The 15,399-nt window shown below is 32.8% G+C and overlaps 1 protein-coding gene across 1 annotated transcript; it reads right to left on the bottom strand.

Moving 5' to 3' along the window:
* Nucleotides 1–370: 370 nt before the first annotated feature.
* Nucleotides 371–10,702, bottom strand: LOC133290581 (uncharacterized). Its single transcript, XM_061488682.1, has 15 exons — nucleotides 10,173–10,702; nucleotides 7,139–7,257; nucleotides 6,955–7,043; nucleotides 6,837–6,872; nucleotides 6,425–6,518; nucleotides 5,986–6,105; nucleotides 5,454–5,518; nucleotides 4,628–5,124; nucleotides 3,027–3,105; nucleotides 2,815–2,904; nucleotides 2,156–2,724; nucleotides 1,469–1,604; nucleotides 1,323–1,391; nucleotides 1,088–1,216; nucleotides 371–484 (listed from the first exon to the last, which is right to left on the bottom strand). The coding sequence occupies exons 1-15, from the start codon at nucleotides 10,376–10,378 to the stop codon at nucleotides 371–373; spliced, it is 2,412 nt and encodes an 803-aa protein (XP_061344666.1). The 5' UTR covers nucleotides 10,379–10,702.
* Nucleotides 10,703–15,399: the final 4,697 nt, after the last annotated feature.

The following is a 15,399-nucleotide window of genomic DNA, read 5'->3' as shown; positions in this document are numbered from 1 at the left end:
AAGCAGTGCAGCTACACTATCAATGTACAAGATTTACTGTCTCATACTGTTATTCATATGTAATCCACCATACCTAAAAGGTTTGGAATAAATTACTCCTACTTCCCAAAAACACATTGCATTTACAAAAACAAAGCATGACATAACATAAATCCCCTAATACATGTTGCCATCAGTTTGCACACAATGACAACCCAAACATGGTGCATTATGATCTAAGTTCAAAGGACAACTCTTCACGGACTGATAAAATCTCTTCCCTTTTCATTTGTGCATCACTTACTGCACAAATGAAGGATTCCTTTGCTGGTAAAAATATATCCTTTGGATAAATACTGACAAGTTCAAAATAAAAGCAGCTTTCAACACTCTAAAAGAAATAATCTAGGTGCTGATTCTCCCTTGAACCTCCTTGTCCATATAAATCATTCCACTGTTTCAGCTCCTTCATTGTGGATCCTTCTGCATCAAAACTTGCAGCCACCTGCATTTTAACACATACATCTATCAATTTCTAAATAGAAAATAAGTATTCATCTGGCAGAAGACAAGGCTTTCAATCTTCCATATGGGTGACATTGTTAAAAAATTAAGCTTGAAATCCTTGACAGAATGTGTAATATGAAATTTACATGAAAAACAAAAAAAAAAGACCACTAAACCAGTTTATCGTGTCCTAGAAGTGATAAAAAATTATTAGATTTACTTTATTTCAGTATCTTATCAGGATATGTGCAGCCATTTTGACCATTCGTAACAAATAAATTTATTCCTACAAAAGGCACAAGGTAACAGATAATTGATGAATAGAAAGCAGGGTAAATTAAAATTTATATAGTAACCCCAAAGGAGAATGTTTGATTGCTAATATATGATATAACTGCAACTTTTGCTTACTAAAATATCCTCAAGCCAATGTCACTCACCCAAATGTCAGATAACTGTCTTTCAATTCCGTTGAATCACTTCTTAGAATTCCTCAATAGTAAGGAGATTATTTAAAATATAAACCATACAGTGCCATGTAAAAACACCCAAATCAAGTACTCTATAGCCATTGGTGTGAATGATTTTCAATCGTACATACCTGATTCGTTGCCTGTCTCATATCTTCCATGTTTATAGGCCTCAGGGTAATCACTTTGTCTTCTTTACTTTTTGTAGCATTGGAAGCATCTTCTGAGCTTTGAACTTTTGCCTCCTTTTTCTTCTTTTCCTGAAATAAGATGCAATGGTTAACCCTTTTTGCACAGAAAATAACAATAACGCATTAGTTGGAGCTCATTTTAACAGTCAAATTAATAGAAGTGATTGGTAACTACCATTTCCTTCAACCTCTCCTGCTGTATTAGCTCCCTAACTGGTCGATAAGCAGCAGTCGAGCACAAATTCTGTTTCTAAAAAATAATGTCAATAGACCATCACAACAAAATAGAAGTAATGAACCAGAGTAACCGGGAAAATGAACCTTAAGATCACTTCCACTATATCCTTGTGTCATGGTTGAAAGCTCTTTGAAGTCTATATTTTCATGTTTTTCCTTAGCCAGGAGAGTTTTCAATATCATTTCCCTGTTTTCAGTAGATGGAAGACCAACCATGATCCTGCTCAATATTGCAATGAACAGAGATGTCATTCATAAATCTCAAACACAAGAGCTTTTGATGTATCCAAAAACCAAGCAGTGCAATGATATAGCTAAGAGATGCTTTAGCCAGTGCTCAAAATTAAGGAGTGCTATTCTTGCATAGTTGAAAACTGCATAAGATTTTATCAAATCCAAGGAAGACATCAAGTATACTCAATCTAGAGAACAATTTCAACATATTTTCAAAAGTGGACTTTTCAAAAAGGAAATTAAAGTTTAAATTTTTGGCCATATTTTAAAAAAACTTGAAATCTCTATCATAAACTTTCTGGTTTTCTTATGAGCACCACCATAATGAAGATAAGGCTACTCATTGTTCTAATTAAAAAAATAAAAAATATTGCAACTGAACATCCCCTTTGTAATTATGCAAGGATAAGACTGCGTACAAGGACTATCCTCACCCCACCCGCGCTAGTCAAGGTTTTAAAGAGAGTGGTTTTCTATTGAAATTGAACAGAAGCAACAAATGATCATGCCAACCATAAGACAAAAGTGTGGTCGTACCTGTGCTCAAACCGCCTTATAATTGCTTCATCAAGATCAAATGGCCTATTGGTTGCAGCAAGAACCAAAATTTGCTCACCAGGTTTTGTCAATAACCCATCCCAGTGGATCATGAATTCATTTGTAATACTTCTCATTGCCTCATTCTCTCCAGCTCTAGTCCGTTGCCCAAGCATGCTATCAACCTCATCAATAAAAATAATAGTTGGGGCAACCTTTGCTGCCACTGTAAACAAAGCTCGGACATTCTTTTCAGCTCCTCCAAACCATTTTGCAGTGATGGTGGACATTGAGATGCTTATGAAACTTGCTCCGGATTCATTTGCAATTGCCTTTGCAAGCATTGTTTTTCCTGTACCAGGCGGTCCGAAAAGCAATAAACCTTTACAAGGCTTCAAAAGACCACCTTTGAATAGGTCTGGTCTTCTAAGGGGAAGCATGACCACTTCTTCAAGTGATTCTTTAATATCATCCAATGCACCAATATCTGCAAATGTAACTACAATCTCATTTGCAGCTATGACCTCTGGTCTTATGCACTTCTCAAACTCATTGTCAAGAGGAAACTCCTATAAGCATGCATAAGTTTACGATAAGACAAGATGAATAAAAATTCAGAAAACACGATAGGCTTATCTAATGAGAAATTTTGATCATACAGCTTTTTTTGCAGGAGCATTATGCTCGCGGAATCTCTTTGTTGCAGGCACATCTTTTTTTGCACTGGCAATATATTCTCCTGCAGCATTCTAACAATAAAGAAAAAAAACCACAATGTTTAGTATAGTAAGCAATCTCTTATCATGCTTTTTTTGTGTTATTCCTGTGATGAACCACTATGCTCTAGCTGATAAAGTAAATGTAAACAAACCTTGTTTGATTCATTAGGCTTCATAATATCCGTCCCGCTACTGTTGCCTTCCTGAAACAACCTCAATACATGGGCCAAACTGACCACTATCGATATTAGTAACTAGAAAACCTTTTCTCTTAATGAATTACTTAAACAACCATTGGTCAAGATATTTATGTAGAAAATCAGAATTCAAATTCAAATATTTTTCCGTTTTTATTTCCTATTAATTAGGAATAATTAAGATTAATTAGGATTGAATGTTTTTTATTTCCTATTAATTAGGATTAATTGTAATTAATTAGAATTAATTATGATTAGATTTAGAGAGTCATAGCTGATTCATTCTTATGATTGTAATTAGGTTTGGTGAGTCATAACTGAGTCATGCTTAGCTATTTTTTCTTGTATAAATACTCCTCATTCCTTATGTAATTATTCAATATCGATATACTGAAAACCTTTTTCAATATGGTATCAGAGCAGGTTGGTCCTGAGAAAACTCATCCACCACAACCACCGTCAATCTCTTTTATCTTGTCTTACCCACACCTTTCCTTCTTTCCGGGCTCATTCTTCCCTTCCTCCCAAGTTATTTGGCTGTGTGGCTTTTGTACATGTTCCTCCCCATCAAAGGTCCAAGCTCGATCCTAAGTCCATTAAATGTGTCTTCATAGGATATCCTCCTAACCAAAAGGGCGACAAGTGTTACTCATCTTCACTTCGTAAGGTCTTTGTTTCTATGGATGTCACATTTGATGAGAGACAATCTTTTTTTCCTTCGACTTCTCTTCAGGGGGAGTCTATTGGGGTTGATGAAGATAAGTCTTAGAAACCAAATGATTCTGCTGTTTTTCCTTTGCTGTTGGAGACAGGGGAAGTCATTATGCAAAAGACAGGGGGAGTTAATGTGTCAGATAATGGAGATCCTCCCGGGAAATGGGGAAAGTTTTACAGCATGCGAGAATCACCTCAGGAGCCTCTAGCCCATGGTATTTGTGAAGGAATTTGGTTAAGAAGACTCCTTGAGGAATTGAAGATCTCTTTTTCCCTACCTGTCAGAGTGTATTGTGATAATAAGGCTGCTGCCAGTATTGCTCAAAATCTAGTTCACCATGACAGAACAAAACATGTGGAGGTTGATCGCCATTTTATCAAAGAAAAAATAGATGATGGAAGTGTATGTATGGTGTATATTCCTACCAAAGAGCAGATTGCAGATATTCTCACTAAGGGCTTACACCGGCCAGCCTTTGAAGACTTGATTGGCAAGTTGGGAACGATCAACATTTACCTCCCAACTTGAGGGGGAGTGTAGAAAATCAGAATTCAAATTCAAATATTTTTCCGTTTTTATTTCCTATTAATTAGGAATAATTAAGATTAATTAGGATTGATTGTTTTTTATTTCCTATTAATTAGAATTAATTGTAATTAATTAGAATTAATTGTGATTAGGTTTAGTGAGTCATAGCTGAGTCATTCTTATGATTGTGATTAGGTTTGATGAGTCATAGCTGAGTCATGCTTAGCTATTTTTTCTTGTATAAATACTCCTCATTCCTCATGTAATTATTCAATATCGATATACTGAAAACCTTTTTCAATAATTTATTTACCTCTGAGCTGATATAACTAGCTTTCCATATCGGTATTCTTGATATCCGGTACTCATCAAATGGTACGTAATTGCAGATAACACAATCTCTTCAATATAATTACTGAGTAGCATAGTGTCAGACAAGAAGATTGTATTCAATTCATCACAATCAATGTCATTTGCTGCAAGTACTTCAGCAATGTGGTTTTTGGTATATTGAAACAAAAATCTTTTCTTGTCCTCTTCTAGTAGAGCTTTCCAGTTGCCAAGGTGAGTCTCATCTTCAGGTGGAATGATCTCAATGTTGTAAGGGAATAACAAAGTGAGCTTTTCATCAACTTCTTTACAATCATCTTCTGAATTAATGACCCGGGAACCGAGAATTAACACTGTCCCTGAAAGTTTCTTTATTAGCTTTTGGAGCAAATGGTACATTCTTGGTAATCGAACAAAGAGCTTGTCAACTTCCTTGATGTATAAAATGATAGAACCAGTTTCTGAGACAGAAACCAAGACCTGTAAAAATAACAATCATTTTTCTTATTAGAACTTAGAACTGTATTTGTGACACATGTATGCTGTGAAAGATTAACTAATATTTATTTTCAATGCAAAAATTTAAAGATATACTATGCTTGTACTGATGGAGGAACTTAAAGTCTTAAAAGTAATTAACCAAAAGCAGAGAGAGGGAGTATTGCGGAGAGCCAGACTTGGGGTGAAGAAAGCCATGTTAATAAATTCATTATACATATCTTACTGAAATTTCGTCAACTGTACTAATGTTATTCCTTGATATAATATAAATTTTAGCCTTAAAAATAAGGTTTCGGTGATGAAATAACCTTGTAAAGTGACTGCATAAAGAGCTTTTCATCAAAACAGATGCGGCTTGTGCAGTTCAAAGGAGCTGAAAACAAAACTAAGCAGTAATCAAAATCTTGTAGAGGAATTTCTGAACTGATGCATTACCAACAACAAAGTAAAGCATCAAGCATGTAGCTGAATGAAATTTAATGGAGTTAACGCAAGAAACGTGTCTTAAGAACATGAATATTGATGTAGGGAACTAGTTCTTCTTACAAATATATAATTGCTAAGAAAATCCTACTGAATAAAACTAGCTACGCTCTTCACCTTCAAAGAATTAAGTAACATATAAAGAATTATGTTGTCAAGAAGCATAAATAGCACACTACAGAATTAAAATATGATAAAATCAATGGGTGGGAAAGATGACTAGGCCCAAAAACTTGCGTAACAAGGTAACTTAAAAGTTTTAAACATGACTCTAATAAATATAAAGTTATAAAGACAAAGTTACAGAAAATAAGTCTTGAGAATAATAACTACGAAAATTTTCCTTTCAAGTATAACGTGGATCTGATTGACCATGTTGGGAATTGCTACTCATATTAGATGCAGGAGAGGCATTCCTACGAAGCTTTGGAGGATTATTGGAATTTTCAATTCGACTACTTTGCCTACTTAGAGTACCTTCATAAAGATTATCAATCAAGATATATTGACGTAATAGTTACATATGCAAATTAGTAACATCTAGGTAAAGGTCAAGAACCGGAAGATATCAATCAATACAAATTCAGAAAAAATGAAATGATACAGATGCACACATGGCTTCTGCAATGTAATGACTATGATCTCCGAGATATTAACAGTGAAACTGAACACAATGCATTACCAAATGTTAAAGCAATAGATACATTATCAAACCATTTATTATTTTAAAAATGTGGACAACTATAAAATAGGAAACATCATATTCAAAAAGCTTGAGTGCTACTTCTTCCAGTACCTCTAGTTTCGCCGGTTGAAGGGAGGATTGACGAAGAACCAAACGAACCAGACATTCGTTCCAAGTTCACCTCAGATATGGACATTTTAAAATACTATACACATAAGCAAATGAGTTAGAAAAATCTCTCGATCATCCAACAACTAAATTTTTGCACTGTTCTTTAAAAGTAAATATGAAATTAAGGGACCTAACAAAGGTGCACTTCAGTTTAGGGAAAAGTTAAAAATGATAGAAAAAACCAGTTCACCACAGTACTGGTTACAATGATCGCACACACGATTAACAAATTTAAAATATACATTTGGGGAAAAGCAAAGTGAGAAAAATAGATTAATATGGGGAAAAACAGTGAAGTATTTTCAGTTCTTAATGCATAGTAGATGCAAAATGTGGAGCAGACAAAACTTACTGGTTCTTTTCTAGAACATCCGTATTTTCTCTGCATCTGTAGGAAGAAAAACATGACAGGTATGAGTAAAAATATATCACAAATCAAAGGAAATAATGTGAGAAGATTAAATAACTACCTCTAAAGAGAAGTCCGTAATATCTAGCAACATTAACTTCGATTGAAAGTTATGTGCTAATGCTACGGAAAGCATATGGTGGTAAAGTTCTTCAAAAATCAAAAATACGACTAGTGTTAGTCATACGATTTGAAAAGAAAAATATTTATTTTGAAGGACAAGATTGAACTTGGACGTAATGTACCTGCATGTCCGGAAAGCAAAATAGCTCTGCTTGGTGGTGAAAGGTTCCTCATGTGCTTGTTAAAGTCTTGTTTTAAATAAATATTTCCAGCACTTGTCAACAAAACTCGGGTTTTGTCACTGTGATTTTAATCATCATACGGAAACATAAGATATGGTATGATCCGAGAGGAGGGTATTTAACGTGGTGTAAATTAAATTAAAAAGCAAGAAGCCAGAGTTTGAGTTCAATAGAATGCAAGATGCACCATCATAGATGAAATGATTTTTTTAATATGTCAGTAGTTAACAATCAATTATCATATTTTTATACATTGGAACTTCTAAATAGTTGGTATATTACAACTTGCTTTACCATGAACTAGACCACATAAGAGCAGCAAAACATATGGCGGAAATTAATATGAGAAAGGATGCACGTCATGCTACAAGACAAAAGTGCAGAAACATCTAATTAACAGGAACTTTCGAAGTTTTCACCACGAATTAAACCTATTGTTAGAGAATAATATAAATCACTAAAAAGACCCTCATCTAATAGCTTGAGCTTTTGAGTTGAATTGGTTCTTTACATGGTATCAAAAATCATTAATGTAACTTCACCCAACAGCTTAAGCTTTTGGGTGGTCGAATTGGTTCTTTACTATTATCAGAGCTTCAGTTACTACAAGGTCACAAGTTCAATCCTTACTGTCCCCCACTTTCGAGTGGAATTAAAAATAAAAAGCACAAGATAAAACCAAAAATATTGGGTATGTGCAATATCCACGCTTCAAGCCCAAAGGGCTCTTGCGTGAGGGGTGGGTTAGAAAATAATATAAATCATTAAAAAGACCCTTACCTAACACCTTGAGTTGGAGTGGTTCTTTACACCTATAAATTTTACCTAAATGCCCACACTTCCCAACATTCTTCATTCATATTCCGAGGACAAAAGTATGATATAAATGGAGGAAATCTTGCATATTCCAAGAGAATTGTACTTAACCAATTAGAACATATGTGACAAAGAAATTGAATTTGTATTAAACTTAACTTTGACACTGAATCAGGACCACGAGATACAATAATCATGGTCCATGCAAGAATCTCTCCTTTCAATATCAGGTGATATGACTTATATGACATTGAATGTGTAGCTTTATTCAAATTAAAGTTTATTCAAATATAAACTAAAAAGCTATAACAAGTGATGCGAAATAAGTCTAAAGATCCAAAAACAATGCACGCACCGATTCTAAATCAATTTTAGGTGCACTGGTTCCCTAATATTCTTATAACATCATGTATATCTTTCTTTCTTTCTTTTTTATTTGGATATCCACCCATTCATCAATTACGCTTATCCCGTTTGAGTATTATCTGATCCATTATAGGGGACGGTTCTCCCAAAACTATTTTTTTCATTAACAGTACTCGGTCGAGACATTTGGTTAGGGAGGAAGAAATTCTTTACCACTGTTGGGGACATTACATATTTCTTCCGCTTCTTATCTGTTTCTGATGCAATAAATATTCAAAATGCACAAATTTACGTTGAAAAGCCAAAAATAACCATGCCAACATAATATCATAGAAAATTTCGGGTAGAAAAATCTCAAAGAGGTGAGGAGAACATAACCTACTAAAAACCAAAAGTACATATGCCATAAGATTCATAGCAAATTGCCATGAAATTTACAAGTCAACTTGAAATAGATTCAAGTCTTGAAAACAATTTGACCCGCCAGGATCATTATACTAAGGAAAAAAATATATAAAAAGGTAAATCATATTTTGGGTTTTACGAGTGTTATGTTATATGACAAACATGTCTTTCCTACATATTCAAAAAGGTGTGAGATTCATTTGATTTTTTTTTCTCTGTTTTTTTAGTGGGATTCAACGATTCTTTGTGTTTATAACATGACACAAGATGTGTCATGTAACGTGATACTGTTAGCACCGAATTATATATGTTAATATTGTATTATTTTATGTTATTTAAATATCTTTGGGCTGTTTAATAAGTGACATTGCAGGTAAATGGGCCAAATGAAATTAAAAGGGCCCAAACTGAAAAAAAAAAAAAAAAAGTAAAAAGAGATGGTAAAAAAATAGAAAAGAATTTTTGGGTTTTCTTATATGTTTTATTTCAATTTTTACTTTCTGCTGAGAAAAGAAAAAGAGAAGAAGGCACGTGGGTCAAATTAGAAGGATCAATTGGAACCACTGGATGAAAGAAGAAGGGACGGCTACTGATGAAAGAAATATTTTAGTTTTTAGTTAACTTTTGTGTGGTTTGTAAACAGAGAATAGAGATTAGATTTTTAGATCAGAAACTTAGAAAAAATTTCAATCTTCGTTATTTCATTTTTTAGAAAACTATGTGCGTGTTCTTCACTTCCTGAGATCTTCAAGACCCATAATTTCAAGCACTGACAACGCTGGAAGAAAGGATCGAAGGAGGTGCATGCAGTTGAAGATTCAGAATCCTAGCTCTAGTTTAGGAATCGGTATTCTGTTGAACGATTATTTTGATTTTACTCTTTAATGCACGTTTTCTTTTTCTGATATCTTAGATTTTCTTTTTCTGAATATGGGTTTCTAGTTTCTTTCTTCTCTGGGTCTGTCAAAAATGAGTGGATGAATTTCTTTTGATGCTTTTACTTTTTAACTCAAGAAATGCAGGGGAATGGGACTTGAGTTTTTCAACAACAAAAAATTGGGAAATGAATTTTTGTTAAGTGTTAAATGAACTCTTTTGATTAGGAATAATCAAAGGTGATTTCTGATCTAATTTTCGAAGAAGGTGTGAGATTCATTTGATTTTTTTTCTCTGTTTTTTTTTAGTGATATTCAACGATCACACATCTTGTGTCATGTAACATGATACCCATAAAACCCTAATATTTTATATGTATTTCTACTGGGCAATGATCGCTACAGAAACATTGATGTCTAGCACATGAAATTTCAAGTGGTTTTCAAAGATTCTTAGTCAAAAAAAGAAAAGAAAAGAAAAACTGTCTTTCAAAAAAGAATCTATAAATTACCTTAAGTAATAAGGAAACTCATCAAATGTGCATGTGTAGTCCTTCACATCATTCAGCAGGTTCTCGAGCTCGTGCACAATCTGCTCTTCAGAAATCTCATCAGATTCAATATACCCTCCGAACCATTTTTGCACGCTCAATCCCAGCCCGACACCCAACCCAACCCCAAGACTCAATGCTGAAAATAGGACGCGCTTCTGTTCCATCACAACCCTTCTATATCAAAACAATACCTAACTTTGCTGAACAAGAAAAAGTTTGCTCTGCATTCGAAAAAAGAAAGAAAAAGTTTACTACTTCAACACACTGAAAATCTATTCTCACTAAAGGGTATCAAGATTGTTAAAGTTCATAGAATGTAGATGAAAGATTCATGGAGTTTGCAAGAATCAGAGAGATGGGGTTACAATATGTTTACAAAGCTTGTTGAAAACGAGGTTTGCGTGAAGTGAAGAATCTTGACAGGTAATGTCTACCCGGGTGTCTATATCTCAAGCTGTATATATAGTGTTACTTGTTACCCTTCCCAAAAAAAATTAATTCAAATATTACTAGTAAAACATATACTGTTAAAATCCAAATGATTTGATTTGATCTTATTTGATATCTTTCTACATTTGTATACTAATATTGATTTGATTTGCGCGTATTTAAATTAATTTATTTTATATTTAAAACAGTTCATGTTCAAAAAAAATTATGAGAGAGTTTTGAAAAATTATTTTCTTTCAAAATTAATCAAACCTAAATATATGAAAAAATCAAATACATAAATGATACAAGTACAACACACGAACTGCAAGAAGATTCTGTTATTTTCATCAACTTTTATATAATAAATTAGATACTTTCTTTTTCAATGAACCAGCTGTGGCTTCTTTTACATCAAGCAATTTTATTAATTATGTTTTTTTACTTCATATATTATCATTTTGAAAAAAAAAATATTTTTAAAATATCACTTCAGATATTTAGATTAATTTTTATAAATGTTTTAAAATTATATCATCCACTTACCTTATTTAAAAAATTTGAGTCTCGACCGAGACAGAACAAACACTGACAAAATAACTGAACTTATTCATATGTATTAAATTAGAGTCTCATTTATTGAATTTTTATTAAAATTTTAAATTTAATTTTTTAAAATTTATTATGCATATAATTATTAAAATTTTAAATTCTTGTTAATTTATGCTTTAAAAATGTTTTTTATATCTAAAAATAATTAATCTGATGACAGGGATTCCTGGCAGTTATTGAAGAATCAATAACTTATTTACAAATAAGTTCATATATCAATTGGCACCTGCCTTGTGTCTCTCTCCGCAAATTTCACATCTCTTATCTCAATAAATAAAATTTTAAATTTTTATTATGATGCAACATCAAAGTATGAAATTAAACCCGAAATTGGATTAATTGAATTAATCAGAGATATATAGAGACACCGATTAACATCTAAACAAGATTTGAGGTTTACCATGATGTAGATATGAAAAACTCAAAACGTCACTTCTGTTTTTTTTTTTTTTTTGCAATCAAAACGTAACTTTTAAGACATAAGGAAATAAAACATCCTCAGTGAAGAATCTTTATTACTAGAAGAGAGAATCTACATGTAACTACTATAAGGGGCTGTATTCGATTAGGATATTAAAAGATTTTTTTGAGATAAAAAATCTTTTAGATTTTAAAAGACTATTTAGAATTGGAGAGACTTTAAAGACTTTTTTACCATAAAAAATTCATAAGATTGGATTTTAGAGGATTTTAATAGAATTTGTAAGATTTGAAAGGATATTAATATGGATTTATAAGATTTTAAAAAATCATATAAATTTTTAACAAACATTCCAATTACAAGAGTAAATAAAAAAATAACAAAGAAATTCAATTATAATAATAAAAAAAGTAAAACCTAATATAATTTTCTCAATCAGTAAAATTCATGATAAAATTTTGTTTTAAATTTTTGCAATTAATCTTGTAAACCTTGGGATTTTTATTTTACGTGATGAGAGTTTTCTAACCATATATCATATGCATGTTGTAAGAACCCACACCGCTAAGTTAGAATTTTAAATAATTTAATTATGAATTTAGGAAATAATTCCATAATGGACTTTGGATAAATATGAAAAGGGCATAATAATTAATATTAAGTCACTTTTCTGAAGGAAAGTGCAAACACTGGGTATTTCACGGTATAAATGGATACCGGCGAAGTAACTTGGAAAATAGAAATAAAAATATGAATATTCCTAAAATAATATCTAGGTTAAGAATATCTAGTTTGTGGTAAAAATAATAAGCAGTGATGTCGGAACTAATATCGGCTATTTCGATGTATAAAACGCGTACTGGTGAAGTGTCTCTAAAAATTAATGTAAAAATATGATAATTCCTAGAAAAATATCTAGGTTAAGAATATGAAATTTCAGAGTTAAACGAAGAGCCAAACTAATTAAACTAATATTGTTATTTAAGTGTGTACCACTATAAATAGGTCGGCACTAAACTCTAAGTCAGGATGTCACACTCTCCTACGTAGATCATTTCACTCCTTCATGGCTGCCCAAATCTTTCTACCTCAACACCATCACTCCCTCTTCAAGAAAACCATCAAGTGATCACATTTCTTCTTGCGTTCTTCACCAAAACACCATTGATGCTTGTGAACAAGTTTTATGTGGAAGAAAAACCATTTCTTGAGGGTTTGAGTTTCTGTTAGCATAGAATTAGGGGTTGTCCATCATCTTTGAAGGAGTTAGAGCTTATTACACCTTCCTTGAAGTTCTAAGGAGCAACCTTGTGAAGAAAAAAATCGAGTTTGAGGGCTGTAAATTTGTGCACCTAGTAGGGCAGAACCAAAGGGTAGCTTTGTGACCTTGGAAGCACTCAATTTCTCTATTTTTGGAGCTTGGGTACCTTCTACACCTTTTCTTCCTTAAGTTTTCATAGCAAGAAGTAACCTTTAAGCATGTAACAAGAGAAAGCTAGGTAACGTAAGTTTAAACTAGCAAGAACACACTTAAATATGCATGTTTGAACCCCTGTTTATGTTAAAAATCAAAGCTTGGATAGATATCTTCGCGAAAATGCAAAACTGCATGCTGTCGCGAAATATCTGGATATGATATCTGGATATGATATCCGGATATTGATATCCAGATATGGGCTGAAGGATATCCGGATATGTGACATCTGGATATAGGCCTAGGGATATCCGGATATATCCCCATGGAATATCCAGATATTCTAAGATTTTCGTGTTTTGGATTATTTTGTCCAAACAGAACAGTGTATAATGAATTAGGATCCTTTAATGGTTAATGTGAGCCTCTATAATATTTTAACTAAGTCAGAACCCAAGTAGGTGAATGCTTATGGCTTTGACAAAGGCCTGCAGGCATGAAACGAAAAAGAAAATGTTGTACAATTGAGATAAAATTCAGGATTCTAATTATTAATAATATTCTTGATATAAAACATATTGCAATTGTCGGATTGTGTGACTGTTGGTGTATCTGTGTACACCGAGCCTTTGGATAAGGATTTTGGCACCGCAGATAAGCTTTTGTGTCCTAGGTTTTACCCATTGATGGTTCCACCATACCTCATGGAAGGATGGTTTATATGCATGATGTGTTTTTCTGAAAATATATATTTATTAATTGAAGAATATTTGACATGTTGTTAAGCTCTTTTGTGAGTGCAAATGCCATATGTTATGTATGTGGGTTGTTCCACCCTAGACGGTAATCCATGAGTATGTGGGCCACATACAAGAAGGTAACCTTGTGGGTGAGGTACATGAGATGAGCCTTATATTATGGGTTGTAGACGTGCGTAATCCCTACCTTTTATTCTCTGGCCAGTAGGATGCATACACACATGATATAAACATATGTTGCATTGCACAGATATTTGCCATTATATTGTTGTTATCATTTTGAACTTATATTGTACATGTAAGTGAGCTTGGGGTAAAGAGATCCTTGAGGACCCCTTGCATTACTGAGATTTCTGTTAGAAATCTCACCCCGTGTGAGGTACATTTTCATGTACAAGTACTTCTGAGGCTGAGACCTCTAGTGGCAGGAGGCTAGAGTTAAATTGAGATGATGCATGCACCTTGTCATTTTATTATGATTTCTGTCTTGCTGTTATATATTAATGGCTATCGTACTTAAGTCATGATTTGACTATGTTGTCTTATTTGGTGAGCATGAAGGTTGTCCATGCCACATTTGAATAAGCTGTGTTTATTTTGTATTGGAGTTGTGTTATTGTATCATGATTTGTCTGGTCTACGTGTTGTAGTTCCATGACTTGATACCTTATTTATGTTAATGAGGTTATTCAGTTTAGTTATTTATTACAATTTACATACAGGCGATTTTTGGAAAATAATCACTAGATTCACTGAGTTAATATGATAAGACTCATAATATGAAATTTTAGCTTCCATATTTATTGAGCTGCGCTTATTACCATTACATGTTTAATACACCGGATGCACACGGGATGTTACACATGTTTTTATTGATTATTCCAAGAAAATTAGAATCTTGATTTCCGGGTTTTATTACATTAAAGTTTAGAAATATTCTCAAGTTATTTCAATCAATACATTGAAACCTTAAATTGCTTTGGGGCTTTTGAAAAATAAGTTTTTAGTGATCTATTGGCATAAAAATTGTTTGAAATTGTTTCCTATAGTGAAGGAATTTCTTTCAAGAATGTATTGTTATGAAACATAGGGTTCATATTATGAAAATTTCAATCTTTCTTTAAATCGATCTTGTATCATTGATGTAAAACAAAATTTGGTTTAGGGTTTTTGTTCCCCGTAATTTTTCCATTGTTTTAAATACAAAAATCACATTATTTTGTGCCAAGAAAAATCGCGACCAATAGCTTGAAAAATTATTTTTATAATTTTCTAAAACTCTCAAAAATATGCTTTTTTGATATGGATTATATTAACATCTTGTTGGATTGTTGTTTTTAGGTTATTTTGTGATGAAAATCGCTCAAAAATCTGCTATTTTTGAGCTTTGATGAAACTCCCATGGCGGAACCCGATTTCGAGCGGGTCGACCCTCTAAAGGAAGAAGAAGACACTACAATAGAGAAATCTCAAGAAATCCTAAGATTGTGAGAGAGACATCCTATTTATATTTCTCACTAAAAGGTCTTACGAAATCCACACCAATAGAAA

This window comes from Gastrolobium bilobum, unplaced genomic scaffold, assembly GCF_033153095.1.
Source record: "Gastrolobium bilobum isolate Gb01-03AN ecotype WA unplaced genomic scaffold, APGP_CSIRO_Gbil_v1 utg76243, whole genome shotgun sequence".
NCBI classification, from domain to species: Eukaryota; Viridiplantae; Streptophyta; class Magnoliopsida; order Fabales; family Fabaceae; genus Gastrolobium; species Gastrolobium bilobum.
Note: the sequence above shows the minus strand (reverse complement) of the source record. Positions and strands in the feature narration are given on the sequence as shown.